At 51.4% G+C, this 21,936-nt stretch overlaps 1 protein-coding gene across 5 annotated transcripts in view; it reads right to left on the reverse strand.

The window, feature by feature from the left end:
- Positions 1-21,936, reverse strand: part of PSD2 (pleckstrin and Sec7 domain containing 2) — a 56,499-nt gene that overhangs the window by 24,001 nt on the left and 10,562 nt on the right. For all 5 annotated transcript variants that reach the window (XM_053907436.1, XM_053907435.1, XM_053907437.1 and 2 more), the window contains 4 exons: positions 11,425-11,849; positions 7,892-8,353; positions 7,283-7,477; positions 3,754-3,834 (listed from right to left, as the gene is read on the reverse strand). In XM_053907436.1, the coding sequence (XP_053763411.1) occupies positions 3,754-3,834; positions 7,283-7,477; positions 7,892-8,353; positions 11,425-11,798 (1,112 nt within the window). In that variant the 5' untranslated portion in view covers positions 11,799-11,849. The remainder of the gene's footprint in view (positions 1-3,753; positions 3,835-7,282; positions 7,478-7,891; positions 8,354-11,424; positions 11,850-21,936) is intronic.

Consider the following 21,936-nt stretch of genomic DNA (forward strand, 5'->3'; position numbering starts at 1 on the left):
CATCAGGCTCTGTGCTAACAGTGTGCAGTCTGCTTGGGATTCTCTCTCTTTCCTCTCTCTCTGCCCCTCCCCCCCCCAAAATTAAATAAATAAACATTAAAAAAAAAAAACCAACCCACTCTGTCTGCCCTCTAGTACTCTCCTTCCCTGCTCTGGTCTCTCCTATTCCCTGTTCTCTTTCTCCACCCGGCACCCAGCTCTGCCTGCCCCCTCTAACGACACTCCACTAGGACTTTTTAGAATCCATCTCCCATCTCGGCCTTGATTTGCCCTACCTACAAGCCATCTATCCAGCTCCTACTCATCAGTCCAAATACCCCTTCCCCAGGGGTCCTCACCAAGCCACAACCCAACATGGCCACCACCAAACCCTCAGGAGGCCCCCAGGGTCAGCCTTACCACTGCCCAACCTCCCCCCCCGAAGTCTGGCAACACAAATCCCTCTAGTCAATCCTCTGGATTACCCCTCACACCAACCTTTCGTCTAGTCCCACTGCCCATCTCATGCCTGTCTTTCCCACCAGACCCTCTTCAGAAACCTGCACACCTCCAGATCAACTACCTTCCAAAACACTGTTTTATATCCAGCACGTTCTGTGGCTCCCCAGTGCCTGTGCAGTCGAGCCTAAATCTACTGGGCTGGTATACAAGGTTCTCCAGCCAAGCACCCACGCCTCTGATCATGAGCTGACCCTGGTGAACATCTTCTCCAACCAACCTTCCTCATCCCAATGCATACTTCACACTCCGCTCAGGATACAGCGACCTGCAGCAGACTGACACTTCCACTGAGAACCTGAGATAAGCGAGACAGAACGAATCTCTCTAAAGCTATCAGGAAGCCAGTGATGCCACAAAAACCAGAAGGCCAGAAGGGCTGGGGTGAGGGGCTGGTCTACAGCTGCTTTTTCCTTGGGGGCATTGTTGATTATTGGCAAAGGCAAGACGCAGAACACTTGGCGGCTTCAGGGAGCTTAAGACACAAACCTGGAGACCTGAGGGGCTGTGAACACATGGCCAGTGTTCCCTTAGAGACATTGGCCAAATTCTGAAGATGTGAGGGGCAAGATGCTAAGAAGCTAAGCAGAAAGCCTCTGAGAAGTAGAGGGATTGGGGTTTTTATGACACTCTTGCCACACTGAGGAAATGCAATTAGGATTCAGGACCCACCAAAGGAAGAGACCCCAGTGAACACATTAGGCTTCCAGTGGAAAAGGGGGAACGCTGACTTTACCAAACTTTTGTGCAGCCTCTCTTCAGCTCATCCCTGGTTGGATTAAGACTGCACCCCCTGACCCCCTCTAATTGCCCAGGAAAGGAAAAGGTAAACCTTTGTGGGAGGAGTATATAATAACCTAGAGCCACTATAATTCCATACAAAATGCATAGCATCTAATAAAAAAAAAAATCACTGAACATGCAGAGAAACAGGATATATGGATGGAAAACCAAGAGAAGAAAAAGAGACAATAGAAACAGATACAGCTGATTCCAACAGTACAGATATTGTGATGATCAGACAAGGACTTCGAAATAACTATGATTCATACGTTCAAAAAGAGGGGTGCCTAGGTGGCTCAGGTGGTTAAGTGTCCAACTCTTGATTTCCACTCAAGTCATGATCTCACGTTTTGCGGGATCAAGCCCCACATTAGGCTCTGCACTGTCAGTGCAAGGCCTGCTTGGGATTCTCTTTCCCTCTCTCTGTGCCCTTCCCCCACCGTGTGAGCATTCTTCTCTCTCTCTCTCAAAATAATAAACATTAAGATATATATATCATATATATATATGATATCATATATCATATATATATATGATATATAGGGGTCCTGGGTGGCTCAGTCAGTTTAGAGTCCAGCTTCAGCTCAGGTCATGATCTTGTGGTCTATGAGTTCAAGCCCCACGTTGAACTCTGTGCTGACAGCTCAGAAGCTGGAACCGGCTTCAGATTCTGTGTCTCCCTCTCTCTTTGCCCCTCCCCTGCTCACACTCTCTCTCTCTCTCTCTCAAAAATAAACATAAATTTTAAAAATATTTTTAAAATATTTATTTTAAATAAATAAATATATATGTGTATGTGTATATACACATGTGTATATACACATACACATATACATACATTATATATATATATATATATATATATATATATATATATATATATATATATATATATATATGTTCAGGGGCACCTGAGTGGCTCAGTTGGTGAAGCATCCGACTCTTGATTTCAGCCCAGGTCATGATCTAGCAGTCGTGAGTTTGAGCCCAGCACTGGGCTTTCTGCTGTCAGCATAGAGCCCACTTTGCATCCTCTGTCCCTCTCTCTGCCCCTCCCCCTGCTTGCATGCTCTCTCTCTTTCTCTCTCAAAAACAAACATTTTAAAAATATTTTGTATATATATAATATATATTTTTTATATATAAAAAATATTTATTATATATAATATATACATTTATGTTCAAAAAGAGAGGGAACGGTGGAGAAAATGAGTGAAAAGATGAGAATAAATTCCCCCAGAGAATTAGAATCTATTTTTTAAAAATTGGGAGGCACCTGGCTGGCTCAGTCAGATATACATGCAACTCCTGATCTCGGCATTGTGAGTTTGAGCCCCATGTTGGGTATGAGATTAAGTAAAAATATTTTTTAAAAATTAAAAAATTAAGGGGCGCCTGGGTGGCTCAGTCGGTTGGGTGTCCGACTTCGGCTCAGGTCACGATCTCGCGGTCCGTGAGTTCGAGCCCCGCGTCGGGCTCTGGGCTGATGGCTCGGAGCCTGGAGCCTGCTTCCGATTCTGTGTCTCCCTCTCTCTCTGCCCCTGCCCTGTTCATGCTTTGTCTCTCTCTGTCTCAAAAATAAACATTAAAAAAAAAATTTTTTTTTTTAAAAATTAAAAAATTAAAAAATAACAAAATGAAAATCTAGAACTGAAAAATATAATAGTTAAAAGTAAAAACTCAGTAAATGGGTTTAACAGAATATTAGACACAGAAAAAAGGGTAAGTGAACTAAAAAAGCAGGTCAACAGAAAATATCTCAAGCGAAGTAGAGAAAAAAGAATGGAAAATACATTTTTTTAAGTGTAAGAGACATGTGGGACATGGTGAGATCTAACATTTGGGACCACCCCCCACTTAGCTCAGAGACTGCTGTCCCCCGCCCCTAGGGCTTGTGGCCTGGTGACTCCTTGCGGGCCCTGCCACCAAGGACTGCTAGACCCTGGGTGGAACTCCATCCACTCCTCCCCACACCGAGGCCTGTACCTGACCCTCCTGAAAGATACTCTGTCCAAACACCAATAGGACCTGAGATCAAATCCCATTTTTGTCATCTCCCCCCTCAGTGACTGAAGGGAATCACTTTACCTATCAGCTGGTTCTTCATTTGTAAATGGCAAAGATAACCCTACCCTACAGGGGTGTGGTGAGGATGAATGAAGTCAGCAGGGAGTATAAAGATCTACTACCTCTGGCAAACAGGAAGTACTCAATACAGGCAAGCCCTTTGCCCTTGCCTCTCTTAAAAGTCCTGACCACATTCCCACCTTCATATCCTCAGCCCACCACATAGCAGGCACTCACTGAGTTGTTGGACTGCTGACGTGCTCATGGCCCCTTCTCCACAGCCTTCCCAGAGGGGTCAAGAGACTTGCCCAAGGATGCACAGCAAGTTTAGGATAGAGCTGGCATGAGAATCCAGACAGTGGCCTGTACCACCTGTGGACACCGCCCCATCCCAACCCCACTGACCTGAGCGCTCGGTCCAGAGTCAGGCCTGAGAAGTCGAAGAAACTGAGGTACTCCCCAGCCACCAGCCTGCTGAACTCGTTACTGTCAGGAGAGCATGAGGTGTCCATTAGAAATAGGGCATAGCAAACAATAGGAGGTACATGGGGAGTGGGCCCTGGGGTACCGTGACCCACCCACCTGACCTGCCCTTCCCTAGGCTGCCTCCCTCTGCTGGCAAGTTGGACTCTGACAGCTTATCTTTGGGAGGGGCATTAGGAAGGTTTCAGAAAGGAGGTGCTGTCTCAGAAAGTAAGCCAGTCAGGGGAAGGGAGTAGGGAGAGGGATGATACAAAGTGTCCCCAGTAGAGGAAACTGCACAACATGTCTAAGAAGCTCTCAGCAGGACCATGTGGCTGGAGCCAGACAGCAGGAACATAGCAGCAAGAGATGAGGGAGGGAGCAGGGCCTGAGGGGCAAGGGAAGGATGGGTTAGTGATCTGGAAGGGTATAAAGCAGGGAGGAGATGCATGAGTGGTCAGATCTGAATGTGGAACACCACCTGCTGAGTGGAGACCCCCTGGGGGCTGCAGTGGCTCTCCCAGAGGGGTTGGGAAGGAGAGAGATTTCAGAGGAAGAATCCACGGGAGATGGACTCGTGTGGGGCATGACACTGTAGGTGGCCCTGGGGGGAGGTGTCCACAGCTGTCCAACAGGTGGAGCTGGATGTACCCCTGTGAGAGCTGTGAGCTGGTTAATGACTTGGAAGAAAGGATGAGCCCATGCAAGAGGAAGGTGCAGACTCAGGACGGAGATCAGAGGAAGTCCCTCTTAAGGATGCAGGCCTTCTCAGGCCTGAGAAGAGAGAGGGAGCCAGTAAAGGAGACTGAGAAAACAGCAGCCAGAGAAGAAGGGATACAGTATCCTGGAGGCCACGAGTGTTTCAAGGAGACCGAAGTGATGAATTCTTGACAGGAAAGAGAACGAATTTCAACCTGAACCTACTCAAGCCCCAAGCTCTCCCTCCCATTTACAGGAGACTAGGGACTGAGGCAATAGGGAAAGCGTGAGGTAACTCCGCGGGGACACCAAATCCAAATCGTGGAAAATTCTTCTGGACAAATGATTGTTTCTTCAACAGATACACAGCCTTAAGAAAAAGGAGGCAGCCTGGCAAACTATTGTTTAAGAGACTTAAGAGAAGGAAAAAAAAGAGAGAGAGGGAGACTCAAGAGACATATTGGCCAAATGTAATGTCGTGTGGACCTTGTTTGCATCCTGATAGAGAAGCATTTCTGAGACAGAAAATTAAACTGACACTAAATGTTAGAGATTCTATGGAATTTTGGGTAAGTTTTGTTAAAAATTATAATGGAATTATGATTATACTTAAAAATCCTTATCAGTTAGGGTTGCATGGGTGGCTCAGTCAGTTAATTGTCTGATCCTTTTTTTTTTTCATATTTATTTATTTTTGAGAGAGACAGAGACAGAGAGAGAGAGGAAGACACAGCATCTGAAACAGACTCCAGGCCCTGAGCTGTCAGCACAGAACCCAATGCAGGGCTCGAACTCACAAACCATGAGATCATGACCTGAGCCAAAGTCAGACACTTAACCAACTGAGCCACCCAGGCGCCCCTGTCTGATTCTTGATTTCGGCTCTGGTCATGATCTCATGGAATCATGAGCATGGGATCATGGGATCTCTGCCCCTCCCACACTTGTACTTTCTCTCAAAATAAATAAATATTTTAAAAAATAAATAAAATAAAAATCCTTATCATTTACAGACATATACTAAAGTTTTTATGGATCAAATGATAGAGTGCCTAAAATATGCCTTAAAATAGTCTAACAAATGGCAAGGAAGGGGGGTGGTGGGGGTGGGGGTGGTAGGTGGATATTATTAACTTTGAAGCTGTGTAATGGGTATGTGGAAGATTGGAGGGAAGGTTAATGTTTGTTTCTTTGCTTGTTTGTTTGTTTGTTTGTTTGTTTTGAGAGAGAGAGAGAGCATGAGAGGGGCAGAGAGAAAGAGGGAGAAAGAGAATCCCAAGCAGACTCTGCACCGTCAGCACAGAGCCCAGAGGCCAATACAGAACCCATTGTGGGGCTGGATCATGACCTGAGCCAAAATCAAGAGTTGAAAGCTTAACCAACTTAGCCACCCAAGTGCCCCTAAAAGGAGGTTTAATATATTATTTTCTCTGGTTTTGTATATGGTTGAAGTTCGCATAATAAAAAATTTAATTAAGGAAAAAGGAGTGGGGTGTGTGTCTGTGATGTTGAGCCAGGTAAGTTGAGGCCTGGTAGCAGCCACTAGATTCAAAGACAAAGGCCACTAATGGCCTTGGCCTAGATGGGCTGCTGCAGGCATTGGGTGGGGAAGAAGCCTGCCCCAGGAGCTGAATATGGTGAGGAAGAGGGGGCTGAGGCCACGCAGGGCAGTAAACCCCAGAATTCTGGCTGCAAAGAGGCTGGGAGAAGAAGTGTAACTGAGGAAGAATTTCTGTTTTACAGATGGGAGAGACAAGCGTAGTTAAGCAGTTAAATGCTGAAGGAAATTCTTGTAGCAGAGTGGTCAGAAGGACAGGAGGATGCAGATCAACCACAACCAAGGCTCCTGGAGGAGCCTCCTGAAGGCTATTAGGTTGGGGGTGGGGACTACAGCCCAGGGGGAGAGGCAGGGCTTCGAAGTCCTGCTGTGATGTCTGGGCCGGAGCTAGGAGGCAAGCCCAGTAATGTGGAGGCTGAGAAGGGTAGAGGAGGAAGGAGAGGGAGAGAAGTGAGGGAAGGATTCCAAGTGGAGCTGTCCTCAACACCCCCCTGTGACCTAAGCTCTGACTTGGGGTCTAGGGTCTGGACTGTCCCCTCTGCCTTGGGGGCTATGACTGCCTCCGCTCATCTCAGTGCCTTAATGTGGTTGTGGAGGCCCTCTGGAGGAAGGGCAAAGGCAGGTGGCCATGCTGATGGTCAGACATGCTCAGGATGCCCCACGTGATTCCCTCACCCTCACAGTCCCCGCCTACTCACCCCCACCCTCTGCACTGCGCACCTCAGGACTCTCATCTGGTTAGTCCCCTTTCCACAGTCTCAAGGCCAGGGCTTGTGCTTTGGTAGCTTCAGCCCCCTTAGCCAGTCCCAAAAGACTGAGAGTAGGGTTTAATGAGGGCCAAGAACCCCTTCCCAGCTCATGGGTCCCAGGCAGATGCAGGTTCTCCTCTCCCTTGCCCTGCCCCACTGCTGTGTCCTCACTACCATCATCATGGTCCCAAAACCACATGCCACATCACACTCCCCAGCCCCGAGGGACCGCCCTGCCACTATATTCCCCCACCCCCCAGAGCATGGGCCTTCACCCAGGCAGCCCAGAAAGGAAACAGATTTAGGGCAAGGCCAGGAATGAGGACAGTGGCAGGAGGAGGAGCTCCTGGGGACTACTGGGAGCCCCCCAACACCAGGCACCCCTCACTGAAGTCACCCACACCCCTTTCAGGCTGAGAGGACACTGGATTTGCCTGGGGAGGGGGGGTACGGGAGACAGACTCACTTCTTGCCTAGCTGCCGGGCGACGTCACAGCGCTGGAAGCCCTCAAGGTGGTAGAGGCGGCGGGCCAGCCGGCGAGCAGCTTCACTGACCCCCTGGCACCCATTGGCCAGTGGGTCTGTGCTGCCAGGCTCCAGCCCCTCCGAGCTGCTCAGCTCTGAGTCCGAGTCTGAAAAGCCATCCTTTAAGCTGGGGTCACTGCACAGGGAAGGTGGGGACAGGAGAAAAGGGGTCAGAGGCCCAGGGTCAGAAGCCCCAGGTGGAGGCTGGAAGGTCTCCCCAGGCCTTGGAAAACCCACGCAGGAGCCAGAGCAGGGAAAGAAGCTCCAGTGCATCAGGAAGAATCAAGTTATTTAGAAGAGCCCCTCATAGAAGCTACACGACCCACAGCATACTTCCCTGGCCCCAAGGCCGGAGACGCCTAGAAGAGCAGCATGGAACCTCAGGACCAGGATGGGAAGTCTGGGTGCATAAGAAGGACACGATGACCTCAGAGAGACCTTGTTCTCTCTGGGTGCACTGGGTTGCCCTAACTTGCTTTGCCTGCTCTGGATCTCGGTTTCCCCATATGCTCAATGGTTCTCCCAGTTCCCAGCCTAGGTCCTGCCTCACCTGGCTGAGTTCAGCAACTTGTCTGTGTCCTCCTCCTCTTCCTCCTCCTCCTCCTCCTCCTCCCCACCTGGACCCGGGGGTCCATCTTCATGGAAGCCATTGGGCACAGCGGTTAGAGATAGGCGGCTCAGGACGTTCTCTGATCGGCTGCAGGAGATGGAGCGCCGCAGGGGGCTGCCCAGATCCCCATCACCACCAGCTGCTCCCATGTCTCCCTCAGGCCCCATGTCCCCATTGCCTAAGCCAGCCCCTGGCTCAGGGCTATCACGGGCCCGCTGCTGGATGAGGGGTGTCAGGGGGGCCTCGAAGCTGACACAGCTGTCACTCTCATCCGTGAGGCTCAGCACATCCAGGGAGTCGAGGCTGCTGTACTGGGTGCCCCGCAGCAGCTCAGACTCCACGATCTTCTCAAATGTGGCACTGAAGCCATCCCGCACATCTGGCTCTCCAGGGCCACCCGACCTGTGGGATGCAATGACCAGTCACCATCCTCCTGTGGTGTCCCCCGTTACAGGTGCTAGGACTGCACCAATCTGTCTGGGAACTCCCCGGGGACAGAAGCAGGCATGGATTGTTTCCTGTTTATTCTTTCAGCCAATACTTACTGAGCACTAGGTGTCAGGTCCTGGACTGGGTACGAGGGTTTGGCAGTGAAAAGGACAGGCGTGGTCCCACCCAGTGCCTGCCTGGACCTGGCTTAGAGTAGACATCACTTGTCTGAATGAATGAATGAATGAATGGGAGGCCTCTTCCTCCACAGTGGCACAGGGCCTGCTGCCTCCAGGCTTTCCAGAACGCATGGGCATCCCCCTACCAAACTAGAGTAACTCTGGGTCAAAATTTTGCTTGAAAGTTCTCAGCTTGGCCAACTACATTATAGCTCTCAGGCCTTGCCTTAATGTCACCTCCTCAGGGAGACTGAGGAAGGCAGGTCCACACCACCCACCACTGTGGCCCCTCTCTTTATTCTCAATCCTCAGGTTATCTCCTCACTTCCTCCCAGCCCCCATCAGCATGTCTGCCATATTGTTTGTTCCCCTGTTTACCATCTGTTCCCCAGTCCCACCCCCGACAAGGCCAAGGAACACCCAGCACATAGTATGTGCTTATTAATCCTACTGAATGGTGCACTGGGTGAACAAACAAATGTTAGTCAGCCCTGTGGCTTAAGATGCTGCCTAAGCCATTGCAGGGCCCTGTCCCATCCCTGGAAGAGGTCTTTGCACTGGCTGTTTCTCTGTCCACAGTGCTCTTCCCTCAAGCTGAAGCCCTCCTTCCTTGTCCCCTTCTCAATGAGATATGCCCTGAGCACCCCATTTATAACTGAGACCTGCCCGCAAACACCTTACCCCTTTTTCCTACTTCATGGTTTTCCAAAGCACTTACCCCCTTCCTACATACTATATAATTATTATTTTTATGATTCATTATCTATCTACCCACTAGATCATACGCTCCATGATAGCAGGAATTTTTGTAGGTTCTATTCACTGATGTATCCCCAGCACCTAGAATAGAGTATCACACAGAGCTAAACCAAGGCATCCTGGGAAGACTCTTACCCACTGGGAAGAAGCACAGGTAAGTAGAAAGGACAGGTAAGGAAGAGGAAAGACTGACAAAGAGCGAGACCAAGAGAGATGAGACAAAAGAGAGACAAGATAAAAGAGAGAAATAAGAGAGACAAATGTCTGAGAAAAGAGATACAAAGCATGACAGAGTAAGAGAGACAGAGAGTAAGAGAGACAAAAATAGAGACAGAAGCACAGAGACAGGAAGAGGAAAAGACACAGACAAAGAAAGAACCAGGCTGAGGTGGCCCATTTCAGATAAATTGAAACCCACCATTTGCAAGGAAGTGCATCCCTCACTGCCCCTGAGGATTAGCTGCACCCTGCTTCTTCCCCACCACCTGCTGCCTTGGAGACACCGAACTGTAGGTGGACTGGGAGATACCCCCACCCCTCAAACGCCTCCTTTAAACCCCAGATCTAAGATGTGGTCCTAGTGTGTTCCCTGGGGAAGCATACCAACCTGAGAGAAAAAGCTGGAGTCACAGCCAGCTTTCTCCTGCCCCAGTTCCAGCAGGCTCTGAGACCACAGTCTCATTAAGCCTTCTCTTGCTGAAGAAGGAACTGGGGAGGAGGGCAGAAATCTAAAATATGGCAGGAAGTGTGACAGTGCACTGGTGTGGTTGCCTCTACTGAACTCCAGGAGGAAGAGACAGATGAAAAGGGTCACTGCCCTGGTCACCAGAGCAGACACTCAAAATCTTCCCAGCAGAGACACTTCGGCTAGGCCTGTGCTAGGTCCCAGAGATACCTGAATAATACAGATCCTTGCCCTTGGTGGTGGGAGTGGGGGGCTCTCATCTCATTGTCAGAGCCATGAATGGTCTCCCCCATCCCACTATCTCCCACCTTCTCATGCATCTGAGCAGACCTGAGAGGTGGTTCTGACAGAGGCCTGAAGACTATTAGCCCAATCTCCAAACTTCCATCTACCCCCAATTTCAGCCATCCCAAATAAATATGCCACCTAAACACAAGACGTAGGCTCCAAGAAGCCCCAGACCCCTGCCTGCACCCCACGGCCAGGCAGGTGGCTGCCCTAGGACCTGTCTGGATGGAAACACTCATAGCCACAGCATACTTGGTACACACAGGCACCCAACCCCATATACTCACATTCCTATCCACAGAGCTAGCCACACTCAGCCCTGACACATGCAGACCCAAGTGCCCACAAATGCACAGGCCAGGCACACTCAAACCCCCACACACAAACACACGACCACAAAGACCCATGCACATCAGCATGTTCACACATTCCTATGCACACAATAATGCACAGGCCAGACCACGAGGCATGCCACCCATGCACACTGGCTCATCCAGGCCAGGGCCTGCAGCTGTGCACACTAAGACTTCTATATACTTTCTTTTCTCAGGACATTCCCCTGTCCCTTTCCCACCCTCCTTGTCCAACTAGTACCTCCAAGACATGTAGGTCTCTCTGCTTCCTGCTGAAGATAATAGAAATGGAGTGTAACTCCAGTTAGTAGAACTGAAGTGAGATTCTTGGTAGAACCTCCGGATGGCACTCAAGTAGGGGGTGGGGTAGCTGTCAGGGATTAACCCATGAAGCCTACTCTTCTGAGGTCAGTTGCAGAATTGGGAGATCTTCACCTCCAGGAAGCAGAAGGCTGGACCAGATGACCTTCTGCATCAAAGCATTTTGGAACTCTACTGCAAAGCCTGGGAAGGAAGGAGTGTGGCCCTCCAACCCCACATAGAAAGAGCCCATGATGGTTTGGGGGGCTGTGGGTAGAGAGCACAACAGGCCTGCTAGCCTTTGAAATCTAATGGCTCCAGCCTTCCAAAACACCCAGAAGCCGGGCAAAACAGGGAGATGTAATTCCCATTTTATGGAGGAGAAAAACAAAAACCAGAGAGGCTAAGTGGCTAGGCCCAAGCCATATGGCATTGGAGTGGCCAAATGCAGCAAGTCCCCAACCCAAGACACCAACTTACCCCAGCTGAGGGTCCTCAGTTTCCAGACATAGATTCCTGGAAGCATCGTCCCCCTCTGCCAGCCCACCAGCCCTCCAGGGCCTGGACTCTGTAGAATCTTCCAGAATGTTTGAGTCTGGCCCCAGGACTAGGCCATTGGTGAGGGAAAGGCCAAGGCTGAGGCCACGGAGGGCCACGTTCGGGCCTTGTGCAGGCTCTTCGGTGTCCACCAGAGTGCCCCTTATCTCATGCCCTGGGCTATTGTAGCTACTGTTCAGGTCCTGACTCTGTGCCATTCCATTCTCGGCCCCTGGTTCTTCCTCAGACTCCAAGCTGGGGTCCCAGGCAGCACCACCTTCCCCAGGTAGTACAGATGGAAGCTTATCCTCATCCATGGCAGCCACTACTTCCACCCTGTGCTGACTGCTCCTGGGACTCCACTAGACCTGGAGGCAGATGGAGAAATGAAAAGGTAAGTCAGACAGGACAGGTGCTGGGGGGTCTAAAGACAAGCAAAACCAGTGCCAAGTAGCCTGCCTGGGGACAAGAGGATGGCTGAGAAGATCTCAGGACCTCCTGGCTGGAGTATGGGTTCAGACTGTAGCCTCCTCGGGCCAGCCCCGCTCACCTCTCCCCTGACCCCCAGCCATCTTGTGTGCCACAGTCCTGCCTTCCCTGTTACTTCTTTGATGTCTCTGTTGTGCCCACAAGAACCCACCAAAGCTCTCTGAGAAAGATCCAGGTTGGGAGGAATGAGGGAAGGGTCCAAGATCCCTGGAAACCCTCTTCCTTTCCAGCTGGTGTGTGATGTAGACGAAAACTCCAGGCTGACACCAGTCAGCCCCCTTGCCTCTTTCCATGTTCTCACCCTGACTCCAGGAGCCAGACAAAAGCGAATTTGTGGTGAATGGAGGGAACTGAGACGGGGCTGCCTTTAGACGGACAGTTAAGACAGGAGGCAAGGAAGTCAACAGAAGTGCAGCTTTATCAGAACCAGACATCAACCCAGAGAAACCAACCTGAGGCCCAGCGTGAGGCGCTGTCCAGGGTGCTGGGCTGGTGAGGCGCCACCCAGGACCCTGGCCTAGAGCAAGCCTGCCTTTGTTGCTCAGTGCCCAAAGCCCGGGCTGTGAGAGGAGAAAAGAGGTGGGGGCCTGGGGTTCCCCTCCACATCCAGCCCCCCAGAGCTCACCCAGCCTTGAGAAGGGACTTAAGAGGAGGCTGCTATGGGGCATTCTGGGGAGAGTACCAGAAGGGGACCTTGGCCTTGCTCCGCCTAACTCATTGTGTGATCTGTATGGGTCCAGGTCGGGGCCTCCTCACTGCACCAGCCAGGCCAGCCCCACTCCTATCTGCCATGCTTTGAGTTTGTAACTCCTCTTAAAATGAGGAGACCCATTTCACTTGCCATATCCATCCCTGCCCCCTTTTTAAAAAAAAAAAATTTTGTTGTTTATTTTTGAGAGAAAGAGACAGAGTGTGAGTAGGGGAGGGGCAGAGAAAGAGGGAGACGCAGAATCCAAAGCAGGCTCCAGGCTCCAAGCTGTCGCCACAGAGCCCAATGCAGGGCTCTAACCCACGAACCACAAGATCATGACCTGAGCTGAAGTTGGACACTTAACCAACTAAGCCACCCAGACACCCCTTTCCCTGCCCCCTTTTTAAACTGATCAAAACCAGCCCAATTTCCCAGAGGCTTCCTGCTCAATCTTATCCCAGATGAGAGGGCAGATGCAATGGGCTGTGTTCTGGCTCCCCCTCAACTGTCTCTCTGCCCCTGGCCCCACCCAGTCTAGGCTATTTCTGCATCACCCCACACCACCCCACCCATGATCTTTGTCATCGGAGATACACACGAGCCCCTCCAAATGACTTCCTTCCTTCTTTCTTTTTCTCTTTCTGTCTTTAATTTTTTTAATGTTTATTTATTTGTGTAAGAGAGAGAGAGAGCAAGAGTGAGCGAGTAGGAGAGGGGCAGGGAGAGAGGGAGACACAGAATCTGAAACAGGCTCCAGGCTCTGAGCTGTCAGCACAGAGCTCAACGAAGGGCTCAAACCCACCAACTTTGAAATCATGACCTGAGTCGAAGTTGGATGTTCAACTAACTGCAGGCACCTTTCTTTCTTTCTTTCCTTCTTTCCTTCCTTCCTTCCTTCCTTCCTTCCTTCCTTCCTTCCTTCCTTTCTTTCTTTAAGTACACTTCATGCCCAGCACTGAGCCCAGTGATGGGCTTGAACTCATGACCCTGAGATCAAGACCTGAGCTGAAATTAAGAGTCTGACGCTTAACCGATGGAGTCACCCAGGCACACTTTCCTTCCTTCTTCAGGCTTCAACTTCCCCCCAACAACCCCAGGCTCCTCTGAAAAGGGGTCCTGAGGGTTCAGGGGAGGCTGAAGGAGAGGGACTGGTCAGCCTGAGAGGCTGCACCAGAACAGCTTGTAAGTATAGCAAAAAGGATTTAAGTGAGACCCAGATTGCCTATACTTGCCTGGTCCTAAGTGTCACTGGAGGGACTTGTTAAAATACAGATTATGAGCCCTCCCCCAAACCTCCTAAACCAGAATCTACAGGGACCAGATATAGGAATCTGTTATTGAGTGGGGTAGACAGCAGTCTGGGGCCTCAGCCCACCCACCCTGAGCATTCCTTCCTAGAATCTAGAGTTTTGAAGACCTCATGAGCTTAAGATTTTATTTTAAAAAACAAATCTGAAGATCTAGGCTCTAGAATATCTGGGCCCTGATCCTAGGACGCTGGGGACCCCAAGGGGCTCGGCACTAAGTGAGGGTTTCTTTCTGGTCTGCCCTAAATCCCTGCTGCTGCAGTTGCTATTTCAATCTGTTCCCTCTGGTTGTGTACTCAGAGGGGGGAGAACAGGAGGTCATCTCCTCAACTGAGACGTCTTGGGGGTGGGGGGAGCATTTCTAAAGGAAAGAGGAGGGAGAGTGGAGACTTTTGGCTTGCTGCCTGAGTTCTAGTCCTCTGGCCTGCTTTCTAGCCCAGGGGCCTGGATGTGCATTGGATCTGGGGCACAGGGCTTCAACCCAATTCCACCAGGGTGCCTCGCTCCCACACCCACACGTGGAGGCTGAGCCCAGCAGGACAGAGTGCCTCCCCTGTGGTCAGGGCTCTGTCTGAGCTCCCAGGAGGCCTGAGACTTGAAAGCATAAGTAGCTTCACCTGATGCTCATTTTACACCAGCCTCAAAGCCAAGGTTAAGAACAAATCAAGGACTCCTTGGGAGGCCCCTACCTCATCCCCCAACTTCCAGCAGCTGCCTCAGGCTGGCTCCAGCCCTACCTGCCCTGCCATGTCCTCCTGCAGCTGGGAGCCGGGTGGAGGTTCTGCCAACACTGGGCACTGGGCCGTGTCCTTGGTTTCTGGGGTGGGTAGACAAGGGACAGCATTGAGCTCCACTCTGGGCGGGGGGCCCAGAGTCCCTGCCTGGGCTGAGGGCCAGTTGAGCCCAGAAATAGCCAAGCCAGGACCCCCCTCTCTCTTTCTGAGCCCAAGAGAGGGGCACATAAAGCAGGGGGGGGGGGGCTGCAGGTCAGAGATGTCAAACAATGCCCCAAGCCCTCACTCTGAACCTTCATGTGCCCTGGGATACATCATCCTCTCTGGCCTTTGTGAACCCATCTGCAGAATGGGAGCATCACCTCTGCTCTCATTCCCCAGGGCTGGTAGGAGTACCTAAGGTCATGAATACTGAGAAAGTAGAAATCCAAGGAAGAACAAACTCTTACAGAGGTCAAGGGAAAAGTCAGCTATGGACCACTCTTTCCACCACTACATTTAACAAACGGGGAAACTGAGGCATGGAACCAGGAGAGGATGTGCCCAAGGTCACACAGTGGAGGAGCTGCCTCTAGAACTCAAAAGTAGCTTCCTTCTGTGCCTGGATGGGCTGGAGGTGCTGGATTAACCAAACCCCAGTTTCCCAGGCCCTCTGTGAGATCCTCCCACAAGAGTAAGGGCTCAAATCTTTAACCAGGAGACTCTACCCGAAGCAGTGACCCTGTCCATGTCCAGCCCTGCTGGCAAGAGCAAGAGAGTTAGTACAGCTGGGCCCCAGGGCACTGATCCCAAGCAGAAGCCTGAAAATGACAAGCTGGCAGTAGTTAGATCCCCTGCATTCTCACTCAGCATAAACCAGACCCTACTCCGAGCAGGGGCTCCTGCTCCTCACTGCCCTTGAGATGACCTTGGGCTTGGCAGCATCTTTTTGAGCTCCATCTAAGGTGGACCCATGATGTCAGTGGAACACTGGTTGGGCCAGGGCTAAATGTCAAACCAGCCACTTTCTGGGTCTCAGCTGCACCTACAACAATCTTGTCCCCCTCCTCACTTTACCCATGGCAGCTGGAATGAGCTATGAAAACACAAATCACATTATATCTCTCCCTCACTCATAACCCTCCAATAGTTCCCAATGCCCTTCGATTAAAATTCATTCTCCTCAGCATGGCCTAAAAAGGCCTTGTCTATGCTGGTTCACTGCCCTCTCCCCATCCCCCACGCCATCAGCCACATTGGCCTTCTTTCTGCTCCCTGAGCTCATTCCCACCTCAGGGCCTTTGCACCAGCTGTACCCTTGGCCTAGAATGCTCTTTCCCTAGATCTCTAAATGACTGCCTCTTCTGCCACTTAGGGCTCCACTCCAATGCTGCCTCCTCAGAGAGGCCCTCTCTTACCACCCTGCCCTCTCACACTCCTCCACAGAGCATTTTATCTGCTAAGCATCACTTAACAGAACTGAAACTCCTTTTTCTATTTGTTTCCTTATTTCCTGCCCATCTCCCTCACTAGGATGTAAGTTCAGGAGGGTGGGGACTATGTCACATTCACTGTCTGCCCCAGAGCCCAGCACCATGCCTGGCAAACAGCGGGCACTGTTTTAAACGTTTGGTGAATAGCCTGGAGATTATCAACATCACTGTTGTAAAAGCAGAAGCTAAGAGTTGAGGAACATGCTTAGGGCCACAAAGCTAGAAAGTGGCAAGGCTAGCATTCTGCATGGAATAACCTTGTGTGGTTTCCACGCAGAGATCCAAGCCAAGGACGGTAGGAAGCCCAAGGAAAGGTCTGGAGAAGGGGGCTCAACAAGGAGGGTTCCAGGGCCCAACATGTTCTATAAGACTGAAGGATAATGCATGGGTGCTGATGCCTGTGTGCATATCTGTGAACAAGCATATGGTGGGCATTTCTGGGCACATACATACATGCACATGCACACACACACACGAAGGGACCTGGGCAGCCACCCATGAGGCAGTCTCCCCAGGTGATGAGACAGAAATGAAGACCCTACATGCCTAGGAGCTAGGTTCAGGGCAGTTAGACCTACCTCAATGGGTGGCTGGGTTTGAAATTATTCTGCTTTGGGAGAAGCCAGGAGCAGGAAAGGGACAACCCAGGTTAGGGCGGAGGATGGGAGGACCCGCACTCACAGTGGCCACAGCCACATACAGCAGCATCAGGTGGCTTGGGTGGGTTTGGCAGGAGATAGGAAAGTACAGGCCTATTTGGTGGAAATGGGGATACAGGAGGCAAAGCTGAGGTGGGGAACCCATGGTGCTGAGCACTACCCAGGACAGGCAAAATCTAGGAGCCTGTGGAATGTCCAAGAGTACTTAGAGCCCAGGAACGATAGGTGTAGAAGGGAATAGAATCAGAGAAAATCATTCTGGAATCAGGTTTTGCCTCTAATGTGCTAGGGGAATTTAGACAAATGAAACCCTTCCCTGGCCTCATTTCCCCATGTACATAAGAGATTCCTAACCATTTCCAAGTCTTGGACTTCTCTGAACATTTGACGGAGCTGTGGATCCCACCCAGACAGACTCACATATGTGCACAACATTTTGAGTATTTTTGAGAGGCTCATGTGCTCCTAAAGCCCATCCATATGCCCTGGGCATGAACTCCAAATGGGATAGGCTTGAAAGACCTCCCACCTCTAACAGTGGACACTCAGCATCCCAGAAGGGCCTACTTGCCAGGGAGAAAAAAAGCTGGAAACCTTTTCATCTCAGAGCTATTCTTTGCCCCTTGGGAGCCCACTCTGGAAACCTCCTTAATATCCCACTGCCTTTCCCCAAACTCCTACTACACGACTCCCTAGCTCATCCAGATTTTAGCACATGGGCTGGGATAGTCACACATGCCCATACACACAGGAACAGTTAAATAAGATGATCAATGAAATATAGGGTGTGGGCATTTCTCAACACATACATACATGCCCCCCCCACACACACACACACACACTGAACGAAGGGACCTGGGCAGTCACTCATGAGGCAGTCTCCCCAGGTGATGAGATTGAGATGAGGACCTTACATGCCTAGGGGCTGATGTATAGTAAGTGCTCAGAACAGATTTCGGCCAGATGAGGCCCATAACATTCGCGGGGCCCGGGTTAGCCCAGGCCTGGGCACTCCAGGATTCCACAGGACCCTGCTGGGCCACTGACAGCAAGGGCAACAGGAAGGTTACAGGAAGACCCCTCCTTGGTCGGGGGGGGGGGGTGTCCCTGGTCCCCCGGGCTCACCATGCTCTCCCCAAGCCTCTGTCAGCTAAGGAGTCTGGAGGTCAGAGCTCTAAGTACCATCCCTAGGCAAAGATCAGCCCAGTCATGTGTCTCTTCAATGACCCAACTGCTTGGGGGCAGGGGATGTAACCAGGACGAAATAAAGGTGATGTCTACCCAGGAGCCTTGGAAATTTCCCTGCTTCCATTCCTCAAAGTGACCCTAATCCCTCCAAACCTACTTGGTCTTCCCAACTTGGAGGATCTCATGCAGCAACAGGTGCCTCAGAGTAGGAGTCCAGGACAGTGGGTCAGTGTCCTAACTGTACAGTCAGAAAGATCTGCCCGCAAATCCCAGCTCTGCTACCCATCAGCTGTGTGACCTCTCAGAGCCTCAGCACTTTCCTCTATAAAATGCAGGGTGCTGGCAGCATCTGCCTTACAGGGCTGCAGTGAGGACTGAAAGAGCTGGCAAGGCTGAGGTGCTCAGAGCCAGGCACAAGTGCTTCCCAGAACCCTCTCTCAGGCCCACAGGGGAAAGAGCAAGCTGCCCACACTGGAGACAGAAGGCACCTGAGAGCAGCACAGGACATTCAGCGGGCCCTGCAGAGATTTTCCCTCGGCAGCCTGTCAGAGCAGCTTCTGAGGCAAGGGTTTCAGAGGTCCAGCCTGAGGGTGGGGCAGGAGAAAGCCTCCAACCTTAGGGCCCAGGAGGTGGGCCAGAGAGAGCACCCTACCCTTTTCTGAGGCAAGTGAAGACCTTACAGTCCCGGCCCCACCAACTTTCCCACCCCAGGCCAGGCTCCCTCCTAGCTTTCCATTTCAAGGCACAAGGGCAATACTATATGCAGGGCAAGGGCCAGGGTCCTGGGCCTCCCTTAAAAGTTGCCCAAGCCCTTCAGTTAGTGCCAGTTCAGGGTCATTAGGGAGCCCAACATCACCCGGTTTTCTTCCTCCCAGTTTGGCCCCTGGGGAACCAGCTTTGCCTTAGGTTGTGGGCATGTGGAAGGTCTCCCCTTTCTCATGGTTGGACAGTCAAAGGTCCCCAGGGCTGGGTGCACATTTGCATCTTATCTGCATGCGCCCCACACCCTGCTGGGACTTTCAAGGGCCCCTGGGCCCAGCTTTGCAAAGGTCATTCCTTGATGTCTCCTGGCTTGCTTCTCTCCCCATCCCCCAGCCACTTGGCACCCTCCTTTGCTCAGCATTTGCATATATCCGCTTGCTGGTTTGGAGAGCCCTCAACATGATGAAATTCATGCCTGTCGTCAAATCCCAAGTCACATTTACGGCTGGGGACTCTACCTCCAGCTGGCTTCCCTACAGGGTGGGCCTTCAGTTATCTGGGACTGCAAGGGACTAGGCTGTTCTGGTTAAGTGACTGGCCACTGCTCTGTTTCCTGGAGCTTCACAGGGTACCTGGGACTCACTCTGCTTCTTGAGCCCCATTTGACTCAAGAGGCTGCAGAATGATAGTTGAACCCCAAGAGCTGCAAGAGACTGATCAGGTGCAAGTCAACCCTGCCTCAGCTCACATGCCTGACTGAGGGCAGATCTGAGGGGTCAATCACTGAGCAGCTGCCCCCCAGTCTGGCTTGACAGCTAGGAGAGATGCACCAAGAAATTTCACCCTCCCTTTTCTGGGCCCAAGTTTTATTTACTCGATACTCCCTAGATCCTCACATTCTCTATCTGCCCCCCCCATCTCCCTAAAGCCCCTCTCCTTCTCTGCCTCCTCCCCTGTCACTTTCTCCCCACCCCTTCCCAACCTCTTGATGTTATAGCTCCACTTAACCTCAGCCTTGCTGAATCCCCCTGTCCCCCCTTCCCCTGCTCGATACTGCTTCTGCTTTAGGACTTTAGCACAGGGTCTTAACAAAGGCTGTGGTCTCCTTGAGGCTGGATGAAGGCTGCAAAACCAGCTGGTGTGAAATGGGCTGTAGTGGACCATCCCACTATTGCCTCCCTGTCCCCGTGTCTGAGATAGTCCCTCCTATTCAGCCATAACCCACTGACAGAAGATCTGATGGCTGGTAAAAGCCTCGCCGCTTGATGAGCAGTACATGGGGTAGGAGACAAAGAGGAGTCTGGAATGACTGTGCTTGGGCCCTGAGCACCTGGAAGGATGGGGAAGACCAGGTGGAACAGGTTTGGGGAGGAAGATCAGGAGGTCAGCTTTGGACAAGTTGAGTTGGAAGTGTTGAGAAGTGCTGAGAAGGTTACTGGAGCTCAGGAGAGTGCCCGAAATTGAGGGTAAAAATGTGGGAGCTGGTAGCATGTAGATAGGTGTATTTAAAGCCACAGGTCTGGACAAGATCAGCACAGGAGTAAATGGAAAGGAAGAAGACCAGCCATGCCGTGCAAGGGATGAGCCATGGGTGGGCAGGGGGAAAAAGAAACGGATTAGGATCAACCCACAAAGTGGGGAGAAAACAGGAAAATGGATGTCCTGCAAGTCCAAGAGAATATTTCAAGAAGAGGGAGACACTGAATGTGTCAGATGCTTCAGATGAGGACCAAGACTTGGCCACTGAGTGTGGCAACTTGGAGGTCAGTGGTGACCTTGAGTGATTAGTGGGAGGAGGTGAAAGCCCAACTGGAGTGGAGTCAAGAGAGCGTGGGAAGCGAGAACCAGGAGACAATGAGTCTAGACAACCCTTCTGGGGAGTACTTCTATGAAGGGGAGCAAAGAGAGGCAGTGGTAGCTGGATGGAGAAGACAGGAGAGCCACCTTTTAAGATAGGAGAAACAACAGCAAGTATCCACCGGTGGAATGATCCAGTACAGGGGGAACTCATAACGTAGGAGGGGACTCTAGCCGGAACAATACCTTCAAGCAGGCACAAGGGGACAGAATCTAGTGCACAAGCAGAGGGGTGGCCTTCACCAGGAGCAGGAATACTTCACCCCCAGGGATAGGAGGAAGGCAGGGCGGTGGGTATGGAGCTGGCAGATGGGTGACTGTAGCACTGGGAGTCTGAGAAAGTTTTCATTGCTTCCATTTGCTCAAGGAAGTAGGAAGCAGTATCATCAGCTGAGAGAGAGAACTGAGGGTAGAAGTGTGAAACAGCAGGAAGGGGGAGAGGGGACAGACTCAGGACCCATGGTGGGACTGCTGGACAGCACTAAGGACACACCTGAAGTTCAAAGTTTTGAACTTAAAGTGAGACCAGTTGGCGTAGTGGTTTTTCTCAGCCCCGTTCAGCTTCCCAGGTGCAGATGTGGAGCGTGCAGGGTGTTGGGATTTCACCAGAGTTGGGGTTTTGCCAAGCAAGCATGAAGAAGCAAAATGAGGTAAGGGTGTTGGGGGTCTGCAAAGGATGGATTATCCTCAGTTTTATAGTGGCCCCTGCTCAAACTCCTTCCCCTGCTGGTGCCAGAAAGTCCACCACCCATTCCCTACTTTGAGTCATGAAGAGCTTTCTCTCTGCCCTCATTCCAAAAGACCTTCTGAGAGGGTAGCCACAGGTAGCCACCAACACCTGAAAAATGAGCTTCCCACACACCGTTCCTCTCACCTGGAAAGTAACGTGGACCTCACACACTCAAAACTGCATTCTCCATCACCCTTCCCAGGCCAGCTCAAGACCGCTCTCCCCACCTCTAGCCCGATGCCAGCGCCTATCCAGTCTGCCTCCTCCATGTCTCCTTTTCCTTCTCTCCACCTCCCATCTGCCACATCCCGGTCCCACAAGGCCACCACCCCACCAATTCCATTCCCACCGTGCATGCCCTCTGGCTGCCACATGCGGCGGTCCCAAATCCATTGCGTGGCATCTTGCACCGGGTCACATCACTGGCAGCATGACCAATCCCTTGTCCAACATTCTGGCCCTGCCAATCCCCTTCCTTCTTCCTCAGCACGTCTTTTCCAACACACACATCTGCCCCCATTACTCCCCTCTCAAAAGCCTTTGGTGGCTCCCTGTGTCCTTGGAGAAAGGGCCTGCTCATCAGCCCACATTCCGGGCCCCACCCCTTTTCTTCTTGTCTTGCCCCC

Source organism: Panthera pardus, unplaced genomic scaffold (genome assembly GCF_024362965.1).
Source record: "Panthera pardus isolate Hobbes unplaced genomic scaffold, ASM2436296v1 HiC_scaffold_2, whole genome shotgun sequence".
Lineage (NCBI taxonomy): Eukaryota > Metazoa > Chordata > Mammalia > Carnivora > Felidae > Panthera > Panthera pardus.